The sequence below is a fragment of the Aplysia californica genome, unplaced genomic scaffold, assembly GCF_000002075.1.
Source record: "Aplysia californica isolate F4 #8 unplaced genomic scaffold, AplCal3.0 scaffold00062, whole genome shotgun sequence".
Classification (NCBI taxonomy): domain Eukaryota; kingdom Metazoa; phylum Mollusca; class Gastropoda; order Aplysiida; family Aplysiidae; genus Aplysia; species Aplysia californica.
Window position 1 is genome coordinate 1,330,019 of NW_004797332.1, and position 13,809 is coordinate 1,343,827.

The following is a 13,809-nucleotide window of genomic DNA, read 5'->3' on the forward strand; positions in this document are numbered from 1 at the left end:
TGTTATTACTGCTATTGTTATTATTATTATTATTATTTTTGTTATTATTATTATTATTGTTACAGGCCTAATTATTATTATTATTATTATTATCATTATTATAATGGAGACGGTATGTTGTTTTCCTAGTTTTCTGGCTAGTAAATAGTACTGAAATTTTGTGTAGTGTTTTGAAGTTAGTCCAGTTGCACAGTTTAGTCAATGACACAGCAGCATTAGGTATAAAGATGTATGTCCATCCCTGTTTGTTGTTTTTAAAAAAAGTACTATTTGATCTGAGGAATAATGTGTCTTGAATGTTGGAAGTTTGCATGAAGACAAGACATATCTGCATGTTGAAAGAAAAGCTTCTTCATTTCATGAAATTTTAGTGTCTGTGATCAATGCTTTTTTTTTTTCAAGGTTAAAGTTAAATATCCTTTTGAATTGTTCACCCTAATACTTGGAAAGAAATATATTGATTAATTTTGAAAGTAATGGAGGTATTTAAAGGATATTTCCTCTTTTGGTCCTTTATAATTTCTCATTCATTGATATTTTGTCTGTACTTTTGTTTCAATTTGATTTTGTCAACTGGGAATGTCTCTACTGACATCATTTCTCTACATCTGTTCGCTAATTTGTTCCGACTACCTCTTCTCTTTTCCCAGAACTTGCAGCAAGAGTTGGCATCCCACCAGCGACAGATCACAGCCATTCAGGACCGCACCAGCTCCCTACAGAAGAAATACCCATCCTCCGAGACGGCCAGTCTGGCCAAGGACGGCGTTGTGGTCACCAAGAAGTACGAGGCTCTGGTCCAGCGAGGCGAGCGTGTACAGGACGCGTTGTTGGGACAGCTGGAGTCACAGTGTGCCGAGGCTCAACAGCAGCAGCTGCGCTGGCTCAACGCTGCCAAGGAGAAAGTGTCATGGTGTGGAGACATCGCTGGGGACCGCTACAGCATTGAGGCGAAGCTGGCCACAATCAAGGTGAGAAATTTATTTTTGATATTATTGTCTCCTTGTTAAAAAAAAAAAAGTAAGGTTTAAAAAACCTTGATGCTATAAGAATAGGTACTAAGTTGAAATAGCTTTACACGTTCACAGTCCAAGAAGAGAACAGAAGAATGGCTTAATGCTTGATTGAAATATGTCCGATTCCCTTTTTCATTAGGTTGGGTAAACGTAAGTTTCACAACAATGAATACACATTGCAAAATTTTGTTTTACACTTGATTATAATCGTTGCAAAAAAAATGAGTACTCCAATATCATTTCTAGTCTTTTTTTTTTTGCAACCGTGAAAGTACCTTTTCTGCTATAGGAACAAATTTGTAATGGTCGTTTAGGACAGGAATGATTGTGTTTGCTCCTTTTATCAAATATTTTTACCTTCAAAACTCACATGGTCTTGTATTGAACATCAAGTTTTTTCTCTGTCAAAACTCACATTGTCTTGTGTTGCCCAGGACCTGGAGGCCAGTCTACAGGACGGAGAGGCCAAGAGACATGAGGCCACTAACAGGCTGGACGCCATCAAGGGAGTTCTGCCCAAAGCCAAGCAGTCTGAGCTGGAGGCAAATCGCAAGTCGATGGAGAAAGAGTGGCAGAACTTGGTTAAACAGTTGCAGCAAACACAGTGAGTGAAAAATATAATGAATCCTCTTTGTCCTCCTTCTCCTCCTCCTACTTCTATGACAGTAAGACAGTCAGTCCGGTTGTGCACATAAACTGAGCAACCTGCTGTAGATCTTCAAGGTTTTCACTTCAGCCTTACCATCTCATTGTCAAATTGGTATGTCTTTTACATAGGCTACAGAGTGGGAGGCATCTATCCCTACATCTGGGCAGTTCATTTCTCATAATGCCATTTCTGTAATTGTGCAATGTTACAGGGTGTTTCCATCAATGCGCGCGCGCGAGAGAGAGAGTGAGTGAGTGAGAGAGAGAGAGTATTGTTTGGAATTTCGAGTTTAGAAAATCTGATTCTAGTAAACGATATTTGCATCTCGTTAAGTTTTTCTCCAGTAGAATGATAATTTTGAACTAACGTACCATCGTCAGATCCAAGCTTGAGACTTCCATGGAGCAGTGGCAACAGTACGACCACCGGTATGAGGCTCTGTCGCAGTGGCTCAAGGACACGGAGACCAAAATGAGGGCAGAGTCGGCTCTCAAACCGGATTTGCCCAGCAAGAAGGAGCAACTGGAGTTGTTTAAGGTAAGATCTATATTTTAATCTTAGTTATGTCTCATGCAGAAAAATGTTGTTCTTTGAAATGACGGAAAAAATAAATTGTTTGATATTATTATGTTAGAGGTTATTAGAAAGCGTAAGAAATATTTATCATTTTTAAATACCAAGATTGCTAATACTTATTTTTTCATACTTGCATTTACAATTTTTTAAGGAGTTTGATGCTAACTTAATTACCTTGTTAAGACTATGAAAGAAATGTTTCTCTCCAATTTTATGAAATGTTGCATTCTGAGTTTCTTATAGAATGCATAAACCATGTACCCAATTCTTAATCCTTTAAGACTTTTTAGCTGGTGAGACCAGTGCTCGTAAATTCTAGTTATGTATGTAGAATTATAGGCTGTAATAATCTTTTAGAAAAAGAAGAGGGTACAACCGCTACAAAATACTTCTTAAGATTAAGAATTTACAAATCTGATTTATACTTTCTTCACTGGAGTAATAAAAATGGACTACAAGTCAAGTTCCAGGCTTGAATTCTTTTTTCAAATGAGATTTGTGTAGACACCGCTTTTGATCCATCAACTTCTTTGCCAATGCCTGAACTGACCACGAGCTTTCTCCACTTGTCATATTTCCCTCACAGTCCCTTGAGCAGGCTGTTCAGTCTCACCGTAACGAGTTTGAGAACATGCGAGACACAGCCCAACAGATCAGCCACACCAGCGGGGATAGCCGCACTGCTTCCTATGCTGGTCAGTTGGTCAACAGATACCAGACTTTGGCTTCTGCCATAAAGGTATGAACTCATGTCTTCTGGTGGAATTAATTATCCTACTTTACAATGAATCCTTTCATATAAAGCACTCCCGCTAAGAATGTTCTCAATACGCTTTACAATGAGGGAGTGGGAAGGGACAATAGAGAAAAAAAGAAAGAGAGTGAGAGGGGAAAGGGAGTGAAAGGATCGCTACTGGAAGCCATGTTCTTACTATTGTTGTAAAGCTTAATGAGCTTTTTCTTAGTTGAAATGTGCTGTATAAATGAAATTTACTGTTATTATTAAAATTACAAGATTAAAATATATTATGTAAATGCTTACTGGAATACTTTTATATCTTCAGAGGAACTTAAATTTGATGACGTCAATGTTAGTTTTCTTTTATTGATATTAGAACCCAAAAAAATGAGGAATTTTTGCATTGAATGTTGTGCTGTGGCAGGAACAACTTGAGCGCTGCCACCAAAACATAGAGGACCATGAGCAGTACGTCGACAGACACAAGGCCATGCAGGACTGGCTCACTATGGCTACACAAGAGCTGCAGCAATGTTCTGACCTGGTCGGGGATGAGGACTCTCTCAACACGAAGCTGTCTATTGTAAAGGTTTGTGCTCAAAGTCTTGACTTTTTCCTTTTTCTTTTTATATTTGTTTCTGTAGTTAAAACCACTTAACAATATGAATGAATACAAGCTGTCGCCCTCATTCATCAATGTCATATATCAAAATGTTGGTTTTCAAGAGGAGCAGAAAAGAACAAACTGTTTTATTTTGGACAGAACACTGTGTTAATACAAAATGTAAAATTCATTTTAATCTGTTACTGTTTTAAAGAAGAGGAATGGGACTAGAACCAATGAATGTGCCTCATCAAACTCTGAAACTGAAACATACTTGGTTTTCATTATTTTAAAATTTTGACAAATTCCAATTTTGAATGATGGCTACGAAATGGTCTTCTGTCTCATCAGTAAGGGGTACAACATCCCTTCTGATAGAGCAGCTCTCAAATCTCACAACTTTTCTAGTACAGGGTTGGCATCTTTTCTCTGAACCTAATATCGCTTCTTTCCAGCTCTATTCCATGCTACACTGTTTATGGAGGGTCTATTCTTGCAAGCGAAAGATCACTGGACCCAACAGGCTTGCCCTCACTTAATCTTATTTGTGTTAGAAAGGTATTCATTGAATACCAAAACACAAATTCAAAACTTTTTTTATCTTACCATGTTCCTTGATCACGGTTTGTGAGTTTCCTGCCTGATTTTGTCTTTGTTATGAACCTCCTGCCCCTCCTCTGAGTAGCTGGTTATTGTCTCTGGTTTCTTAAGTAAAAAATCTAACCTTCAGTCAAGGCTACTAAAGGTTGTATTGACATTTACTGCATACAGTAGTAGTAGCATTTTTTTGGTCTTTATCTAATCTTTCAACTTGTGAACTACTTATTATGTCAAAGTTATAGCTTGTTGGGGGCTTAAAATAAGTTACATATTTTCTGTCATTTCTTATTGGCTAATCTAAGTGACTGTTTGTGTTTTGCAGGACCTGGTGGCTCAGAAGGAGCAGGGAGCCTCCTGTTTCAACTCCGCTCTGGAGGCAGGAGAGAAGCTGTACCCGAACACGTCAAACGAAGGTCGCGAGGGCATACGTCGAGAGCTGCGCAGCCTGCGTGACTCTTGGGAAGGCTTCAATGACAGCCTCAGCGACACGCAGCGACAGCTGGATAGCAGCCGCATGCAGTGGCAGTCGTTTGACGAGAACTTTGAGCAGCTGCAGAAGTGGGTCGCTGAGGTGGAAGCTCAGATGGACTCAGATCCTGAGCTGAAGGCCACTCTGCAGGAGAAGAAAGCTTTGCTACAGCATTATAAGGTAAGGGAGGGAGAATGACTGAGGTTAAGAAAGGGAAAGAAAAAGGACACATATCTCTCTACATTTAGATTTACTACAGCATTATAAGGTAATGGAGAGAGACTGACTGAGTTAAGAAAAGGAAAGAAAAAGAACACATCTATTTTTTTTAACATTATGGGGAAATTTACTTTTCAATGTTGTGTTGTGAATGCTTTCAGTAATTCAGCTAATTACATCACGTCACATAATACGATATCAAGCCATTATTATAATTTCAAAAACACTCCTTTGACAATGCCCTGGTTTTTGGCTAAGACAGTGACTGTCCACCTTAAAGCTGTTGCTTGGTTTATTTATTTTGCCAAAGTTCACTAACCGCTTGACCACTTGTGTTTATGTTCCACTTAAGATCATGACAGTTTGTTAGTATTTAAACCTTTTATTGGCTGCTTGTACTGTATGCTTCTTGGGAAGCTGATGATCTGCTGGTGTAATAATAGTCGTAAAGCACATAGATCATGCTGTAGAGCTTGGATATGCCCTATTTTGACTGTAATTATTATTATTCTTAGCATGATGAGGATGATGTTGATTATTATTATGATTATTATTATGATAATTGTTAATGTTGCTATTTTTATTATAATTTTTTGTTGTTGAAACAGCAACAATACCAATATTTCTGTTGGGCTTCATCACTGATCTTTTATATGTACAGACTCGCTGCCAGGACATCATGTCTCATCAGACGATGGTGGACAGCATCAGTGACAAAGGGACAGCCCTGTCCTCGGCCCAGGTGCAGAACAAACTGAAGCAGCTCAACAACAAGTACAACCACTTGTGTAACGCAGCAGAGGTGAGCGTTGTGTCTCTTACCTCATTTTGTCGCTGCTTTATTCTTATCCAAGCGATTGGCTTATAGATCCTGCTCTGGGATAGCTGTTGCAACATCGATAGGTCTGTTGCTAGTGTCTTAGTCTTAGTAAGTTTTTTAGGGCACTTGCAGCGCAATAAGGTCATGTAAGTGCCGAAGATTAGAGGTGTTACAAGAGAGTAACAAACACCAAAAAGGAGGAAGAGAGATAAGGACGATAGATGTTTGATAGGAAAGAAGAAGCAAACCACACCAGATTATCTGCTGCAGCTTGTGAGAAGAAAAAAGAAATGTCCTCACTGTTGGTCCATATGTGTTGCGATTTTGCATGGTTTCCTGTTGAAGAGGGGTGAGGGGTGCAGTACATGCCCAGAGAGCTGATCTGGCTTGAAACTGCTGTAGTATGGGTGACTTGGGTTTTACATTGATTATCTTGTGGGGGGGGGGGGTGCATCCATCAGGAGGTGGATACTAATGCGATAGTCCCTTATTTTTAACTAAAGTGGATGGAAAAATGAGTATTTTCTGCAATTTTTCTAGGGTTTGAAAGCTTACATTCATGATGAGCCATCGTTCATTTTCTCATATTGAGTGTAATGTGCCCCTCACAGAATTGTGTCCGCAAGGCAGAAGAATATGTTGACGAGCATCAGTCGTATCAAGACGTGTCTCAGCTGTGCCGTGATTGGCTGACTGCCACACGAGACAAGGTCGCTGTGTGCGCCGAGGTGGGGGGAGACAAGCAGGCCCTGCAGAACAGGCTGGATCGTCTACAGGTTAGTTGTTGGAAATTGGTTTTGTCTTTCTGTTTAATTTAGGTTCTTCTCTGTATCAATGTTGGTTTTTTAGTCCTTGACCATTTTTCTTTTTGACCTAAATTACTTCTTATGTAGAAAAAAGAGTAGGACATAAATCAATAATGTATGCGATTGTTGCATACTTTAGCTTATGAGAACTGTCAAATAGTGATGTTCCAGTGAGTATCGTCAAAGGTCTTGTTTCTTGAGATGATGAGTGAACTTGAATTCATGAAATGATTTAAGCCAGTTTTCAGCTTTTTCCTTTTACAAAAGTCCATAGTTTTACACTATATTTACAAAAGTCCATAGTTTTACACCATATTTACAAAAGTCCATAGTTTTACACTATATTTGCTTTAAAAAAAATTATTTTTTGGGACTGCTGTCAGAACCAACAGTTGAAATTCGGAAAGTCTTTAGTAATGAGATATTCCATGTGTGTCCCAAAACCAAGATCTTATACTTTTTACTTTTAATGTTACAGGACATCATGGCCACAATGGGTGACGGAGAAACCAAACTGAGACAAGCCCACCAGCAAGGGGAGAGAATCATGCCTCACACCTCACCCCCGGGACAGAGTAACCTGCGGCGAGAGCTGGACTCGCTGACCGCCGACTGGGACGCTCTGGTCACCCGCATGGACGAGACACAGCAAGGACTGGCACAGGCTATCCAAGGTAAAAACTTACAGACGTTTGGACAAAATGTGGGAAATGTATAGAGAGGGATACAGTTTTTAAAATGCTTATGAATCTGAAATGTATATGCTTCTGTAAATATTAGGTTGATTACTAGTTGTAAATTGCATAGGGTATGCAGTAGAGCCTGGATATGCGCTTGAATAGATGAAATCATTTTTATTATTTTTATTTGTTACTAATTACAAAGAAATATGTATTTGAATGAGAAGGAGGTTCGTACTTTGTTTCCATGTTCCTGGTAATGAAACAATTTTTATGAAAATTTCTTTTGATTTACTGTTGGTCAGTACTGATTATGGGATACCTTACCTTGTTGTCGCTCTTAGATTACCAGTGAATGTCAGTAAGAGAACTTAACAAAACCAATTACAAACTCACTGACATGACTGCCGCACTCAGTGATACCGTAGAAATTGTGAAAACTGAATTGAGGGATATTGAAATATTTTGGCACAAACAGAGCTTATGAATGTTTTATTGATGCCTTCACAATCAGTTGATCATTGTAACTTTAACTCTTTTTTTCTTTCTTTCTAGCCCTGGATCTTTACGATGGCTCTTGTGAGTCTCTGAACCGCTGGCTGAGGGAAACGGAGAGCCAGTTCAAGGACAGTGAGCTCAAATCTACCCTGAGGGAGAAACAGGCTCAAGTCGACATGTTCAAGGTGAAAAATGGGAGAAGAAAATGTTTGACCCTTCTGAAGTGAAAATGTACAGAGCAAAGAAAGAAAAATTCTTCAGGAGAAAGAAAAAATTGTTTCTTTCTTTTAGCAATTGTACCAGTGTCCTATGTTAGGTTGTTGTTTGGGGGTTTTTTTGGGGGGGGGAGGGGGGGGGTTTGTTGCTTATTTTCAACATTTTGAATTTGAATTTCTTGCTAAAACGAAACTAAACTGTTTCTTACTTTAATCGCTATGAATTTGATGTTTTTATTTTTCCAGAATAAGGGATATTGATAATGCAATGAGAGTGGTTACAGTATTGTTAATTTCTTGTTCACTCTGTCATCTGTCTGTTGCAGAGCCTCCAACAAGACATCAGCTCCAAGCAAGATCAGTTCACAGACTTACAGAACATGGCAGCACAGGTGCAGAGCACAGACACTCGCCTGGCCAACTACAGCACTCAGCTGGGCACTCGCTACGAGACACTCAAGAGCCTGGCCAAGGTAAGTGCTTGCATCACATGTTTAGTTACTAGCTCTGAATCAATTTCTAATTGCGGAACTGCACTGATATTTATTGAGGACCCACAGATCAATCAAAAGAGCTATTTCTTCCTGTTATATTGTTAGAGCACAACATAGGCAATAAGCTTTTTAATTGTAGTTCTTCTGATTTTGTATTGTGGTGCTTCATATTCTGAAAAATTATCATCACTGAAATCGTCAATCCATGATTTAGTATGAAGCTTTTGTGAGACAAATTCAACAGCTGGTTTGAATCAGAGCTGAATCAAAATTGAATGTCTTTTTTAGTTGTTTACTTTGTGGTTTTCCTCCAGGATGTGATCAGGAAATGGGAGGAGTACGTGGAGGAACACCAGACCTTCCAGCAGTCCCACGGTCAATGCATGGACGCCGTGGACACACTGAGACGCAGACTGCAGGTGTGTGCAGACCTTGCTGGAGACAAACAGGATGTGGAAGACCGCATGATCAAACTACAGGTGAGAGCGAGATCTGCTCATTGGCAGCAGGAGTGGTGTTTGTTGTTGATGTTGCTGTGATAGGGATTGCTGTAGTTTCTGGACTTGTTCTTTACCCAGTGATACATTTTGTTATAGATAAGTTTAGTGCTGTCTTGCAGAGTATGCTCTGTGCGTTAGGATTTTGAATTGAATATGCTAGAACGTAACAAAAACGTTTTTTTAAGAAGGGGGGGGGCGTCTGTTATAGTCTTTAATTGCTTTTTATTATTTGGTCTTTGTATACGTTTTTGAAATTTTAAGTTGCATGTTTTGTTTTAACTTAAAAGGCATAAAAGTAGGACTGCTGATAATGAAGTTCCAAGGCAAGAGAAATATAGAAAATCCTGCCTGAAAAGGTGGCATTCAATGTTTCTCCAAGGTTTTTGGGGGGCACTTTATAATAGGAATTATTCTCATCATGGATTTCCTTGTTATTATACTTCAGTGCATGGTATTGAAGTAACAAAAGTATAGAAACTGACTTCAATCTTCAAAGCTTTGAAATAATCCCCTTTTTAAATTTATAGTGCTTTGATGTTTTCTTTTAATTGTAAATGACAGTCTCTAATACATTGCAAATATTGTTTTGCTTATGAAGGAATTGATGGCAGAGCGAGACGAGAAGGCTAATGTTATCCACCAGACTATTGAGAGTGGAGAGAGACTTTATCCCAGCACTGCATCGGATGGCCGGGATCACATTCGACAAGACATCAGGTAGGTCGTATAATTTGGGTAACCAATAATGCAAATACAGTCAAACCTGCTCTAACGACCAACTGTCCAAGACAATCACCCATACAAACAACCACCTCCCATTTCCCCCCTTGTGTTTTTTCTGTATTATAATGACACTGTCTGAAAAGACCACATGTATTAAGATCACTACTTTTCTCTTCATCAATGGATGGTCATCTTTGACAGGTTCAACTGTATTCCATTTTGGAAATGAAAACATTTTAAACAAGTTATTGAAATGTCAGCCAGAAATTGCAGGTCAGAGAACGCATGATAGTACCCTATGCTGAGATGCAACAAAGTGTTTTACTGTTGATGTCAATGTCCATAGTCCTGTTTCTCTTTGTCAGTGGTCCAGCAAATTGAAGTTGTTATTTCCATTTGACGTCACATCGGAAGTACAGAATAATAAGTGTCATCATCTTTCCTTGCAGAAATCTACGTGAAAACTGGGAGGCCCTAAGAGATGAAATGTCTGACGTTCAGCGAAAGTTGGATGTGAACTTGAACCAGTGGTCGTCGTACGACGAGAACTTTGAGGGCTTCCAGAAGTGGCTGCTGGACATGGAGGTCAAGTTGAAGGAGGATGCCCAGCTCCAGGCCACTCTACCAGAGAAGAAAGCCCAGCTACAGAACCATAAGGTAATGATGAATAAGTAGCATTTGCCTAGCGCATATTATAATAATAATAATAATAATGAAGATAATTTCTATAGCGCCCACTCCCGTGTAAACACAGCTCTAGGCGCTTTACATAAATGCATATTCCTGCTCAATAGCATGCTTTATGTGCTTTACAACCTATATAATGAAGGTGGTGGTGGTGAAGGGTAAAGGATATTGATTCAGGCTAAGAGAAATGCAGTGTCAGAGTGAAGGGGAGAAAAGTGGTATTTTTATAGTTGTGGGTGTTCCTTGTAGTGTTCGGTTGTCTGCTTCTTCGTCCTTGTTGTATTGTTACCTAATTTCAAGGGTTGCCTAGGAAACGGAGAACACTATAGTAAAGAAATTTTCTAGAGGAAATGACAGCTTTTCTTGTGACTTTTGGTTGCTAACTATGTACATACGATATACCTGTAGGCTGGGACAACAGTTTGTAGAGAAAATGTAAAGTATGTTAGTTTCCCAATGGGGGACATTATTTGAACGAAAATCAGTAAAAAACACTTTAGAATTATGGGAGAGAATACGTGTACATTTGTCTTTCTTTTTTTTTTAAAATTTAAACTGTTTCTTTTGCGAATTTGAAGTTTTGATTATATGTAGGAGGACTCTTAATACTTGTGTGTTTTTGTAGTCCGGTCAGTCAAATTCATGCCATTTGTTGGGCTCAAAAAGTATTTGCATGTTGTCTTATATGTTGTCCTAAGAATGAAAATGTGTTCGCAGGTTCTCCATCAAGACATTCTGTCCCGAGAACACATCATTGAGAACTTGGCAGAGAAGGCTCAGGCTTTGACACACTCCACACCCTCAGCAAAGGTGAGAGAAACTTGGTCGACATTTCTTATGAGCGTCTTTCTTGGCAGGACCTTCTGATTTTTAATGGTCATGGAGATGAGGGGTTTTTGGCGGAAAGCAGATACATTTTAAAAAAGTTTTGGAGCAAATACTTCTATTAGTTTAATGCTAATTAAATGTTTTTACTTTGTAATGGTTACTGAAATTCAAAATCCTTTTTCAATTATTCAAAATTCTCAGTGAACTTTCTCATCTTAGTTATGATATTTTTTAAAAATCTGAATTACTGTTATCCATATTTTACTAGAAGTATAATGATAATGAACTTTCTTCTGTATAGTCATCTGTGATGCTTTGAAATGATTTATCGGAAATTAACAGAGCAATGATATCTGTCGTCAGGTGAACAAATTTGTTGGAGAGCTACAGGGCAAGTACTCCGGCATCTGTGATGCCTCGAAGAGCATCCTTGACCGACTGGACAGCTCCATGCGTGACCACCAGCAGTACCAGGATGCCTCGCAGGACTTCACTGATTGGCTCAACTCGGCCAGGGAGAGGCTGGAGGCGTGTGCCGACCGGTCTGGTGATAAGCTCTCCTTGCAGGGAAAGAGAGAGAGACTCAAGGTGAGTGGTCAAAAACTTACGGTACTTTTCATTTCAGTTGTATAAAGTGCTTAGGTGTTAAAGCAAACAAAATCGTTCAAGCTTCATGCTTGATTGTCAGTTGTAAAGTTGTTTGGTACAAGGAAGAGCAGAACATTTTGGAAATGTGTGATTTGTGAAGAATTAGTTTTTGCTACTTAAAAGTCTAATGTCCCCTAGAGCTGTGCGTGTTTTCTGAATTGTTTTCTTTCTTTTGACCATCCATGCTGCACAATTGTGCTAGGTAATGAAAATTTTGTTCTGTCGTTTCCTGTGATGTGAATTATATCCCTCATTAGGTAAACTATGACTTCTGTTCTATGAAGGACTGTTTCATATTTGTTTCTGTATCACATTTATTTCGCATGTTATATCTTTGGTCCAGTGTGTGATTGAAGGGGGCCCGTAGTATGTTGTATCTCTTTACTATTCCTCTGATTATATATCTGTCAATCCTGCTTTTTCCTCAGCACTAACTCTTTATTGCTGAGTTGATATGCTTTTTTTGAAACCCAAAAACCGCCAACATTATCTTTTATCCACAGGAGTTTGCTGCTAACATTCATGAGGGTGAGCGCAAGCTTCAGCTGACCCGCCAATATGGAGCGACCACATCGCAAAACACTTCCCCTCAGGGACGAGACGTTCTCCAGAGAGAGTTGGAGCATCTGGAGCGAGAGTGGAAGGATTATCTCAACCTCATGCAGGTGAGACATGTTCTATATACTATGCTGAATGCGTATCCATGTCGCGGCCGAGATTAAAGAATTCTGATAATTATTTGCTGGCCAAAGCAGGAGAAAATTGAGTGAAATCGGTTGAAATATCCAAGCTCTCAAAAGTGAAACTAAATCTGGTACTATAGCATATGTCTTCCGAGGGCATTTCCTGAGGTATAATAATATAAGATTTATTGCTTCCAGCTGGGCTGGAAACTGTTGGTTTTAATTTTCAAAACAGACAGTTTGTTTATATTGTAACTATACAATCCAAGCAGATGTGTTGTTTTATCTGAAGCACTCTTCAGGGTTTTTTTTCCAGATTTGTACTAACAACATTTAACATTGTATAAACACATCTGTGATTGTACGTAGAGATGAGTTTAATAGATGATATGTTCTTTAAAATGTTGCTTTGTCTGTATTAATTTTGTATTAAAATTGTATTAAAAATTATTTTTTTAATGTGCATTTTTTAAACTAATGGTAACAAAAGAGAGTAACAAAACTTTTAAGTAATGTAAACATAATTCATTGTTTTTTTCCTCTCCCTATCAGCATGCTGAGGCTTCCCTTGAGCAGACCATGGGAATGTGGGGTGACTTTGAGAGCAAGTTCGAGCAGTTTGCTGAGTGGTTGAAGAACATGGAGAACAAGGTGAAAGGTCATGAACTTAAAAACACTCTCAAAGAGAAACAAGTTCAGGTGGAGAAATTCAAGGTTAGTGAGAAATTTCTGCAGATAAATTTAATTACTATATATAAGGTAGCTAGATTTTGTGTTTGTGTATGAGTGTGTTTTTTAAGAAATCATTGAGAGGTTTTTGAAGTCTCTCTTTTCCTTTCATTTGGTTATTTTATTCTTTCAAATTTAATTTTTGTATTGGTAGCTAGCAAAGTTATATTACTTTTGTTTCTCCGAGGTTGTTAAAGATCGTCATCTGTTCATGATGGGTGAACTACTATTATCTCTATTAAGTTGTTTGTGGGCTGTCCTGTGTGGATGTATTATATTTCTTCTTTTAGGTGTCCCTGTCGTCGTCTCCTTTTCCTACTATAATGTGACTATTTTTTCACTGAATTCCTAACTTAATTAATATAATGGCATATGAATATTTTTTAGAAACAAAGGGAAGAAATCCTGAGCCACCAGCCAGAGATTGATCGGTTCACCGACGACGCCCAGAACCTGATGCACACCAGCTCGGATGTGCGTCTCAGCACCCAGGTCTCACAACTCACCAACAAGTACCAGGGAATTCTTTCCCTTGTCAAGGTAAAGCATTCAAGTTTTTTATTTGTCATGTCCTATGAGCAGGAAGCTAGTTACAGATGAGTGACCTGTTTTGGAAACTATCTTTA

The 13,809-nt window shown here is 38.7% G+C and overlaps 1 protein-coding gene across 1 annotated transcript in view; it reads left to right on the forward strand.

The window, feature by feature from the left end:
* LOC101849911 (nesprin-1) overlaps positions 1-13,783 on the forward strand; it is a gene marked incomplete in the record, with an annotated part of 80,509 nt that extends 66,726 nt beyond the window's left edge. Inside the window, 19 exon segments of the mRNA XM_035968497.1 lie at positions 651-971; positions 1,451-1,620; positions 2,046-2,202; positions 2,828-2,980; positions 3,405-3,569; positions 4,507-4,833; positions 5,534-5,674; positions 6,304-6,468; positions 6,977-7,172; positions 7,734-7,861; positions 8,218-8,364; positions 8,700-8,864; positions 9,484-9,602; positions 10,058-10,265; positions 11,013-11,105; positions 11,466-11,711; positions 12,275-12,436; positions 13,007-13,168; positions 13,571-13,783. Of these exon segments, the coding sequence (XP_035824390.1) occupies positions 651-971; positions 1,451-1,620; positions 2,046-2,202; positions 2,828-2,980; positions 3,405-3,569; positions 4,507-4,833; positions 5,534-5,674; positions 6,304-6,468; positions 6,977-7,172; positions 7,734-7,861; positions 8,218-8,364; positions 8,700-8,864; positions 9,484-9,602; positions 10,058-10,265; positions 11,013-11,105; positions 11,466-11,711; positions 12,275-12,436; positions 13,007-13,168; positions 13,571-13,783 (3,438 nt within the window).
* Positions 13,784-13,809: the final 26 nt, after the last annotated feature.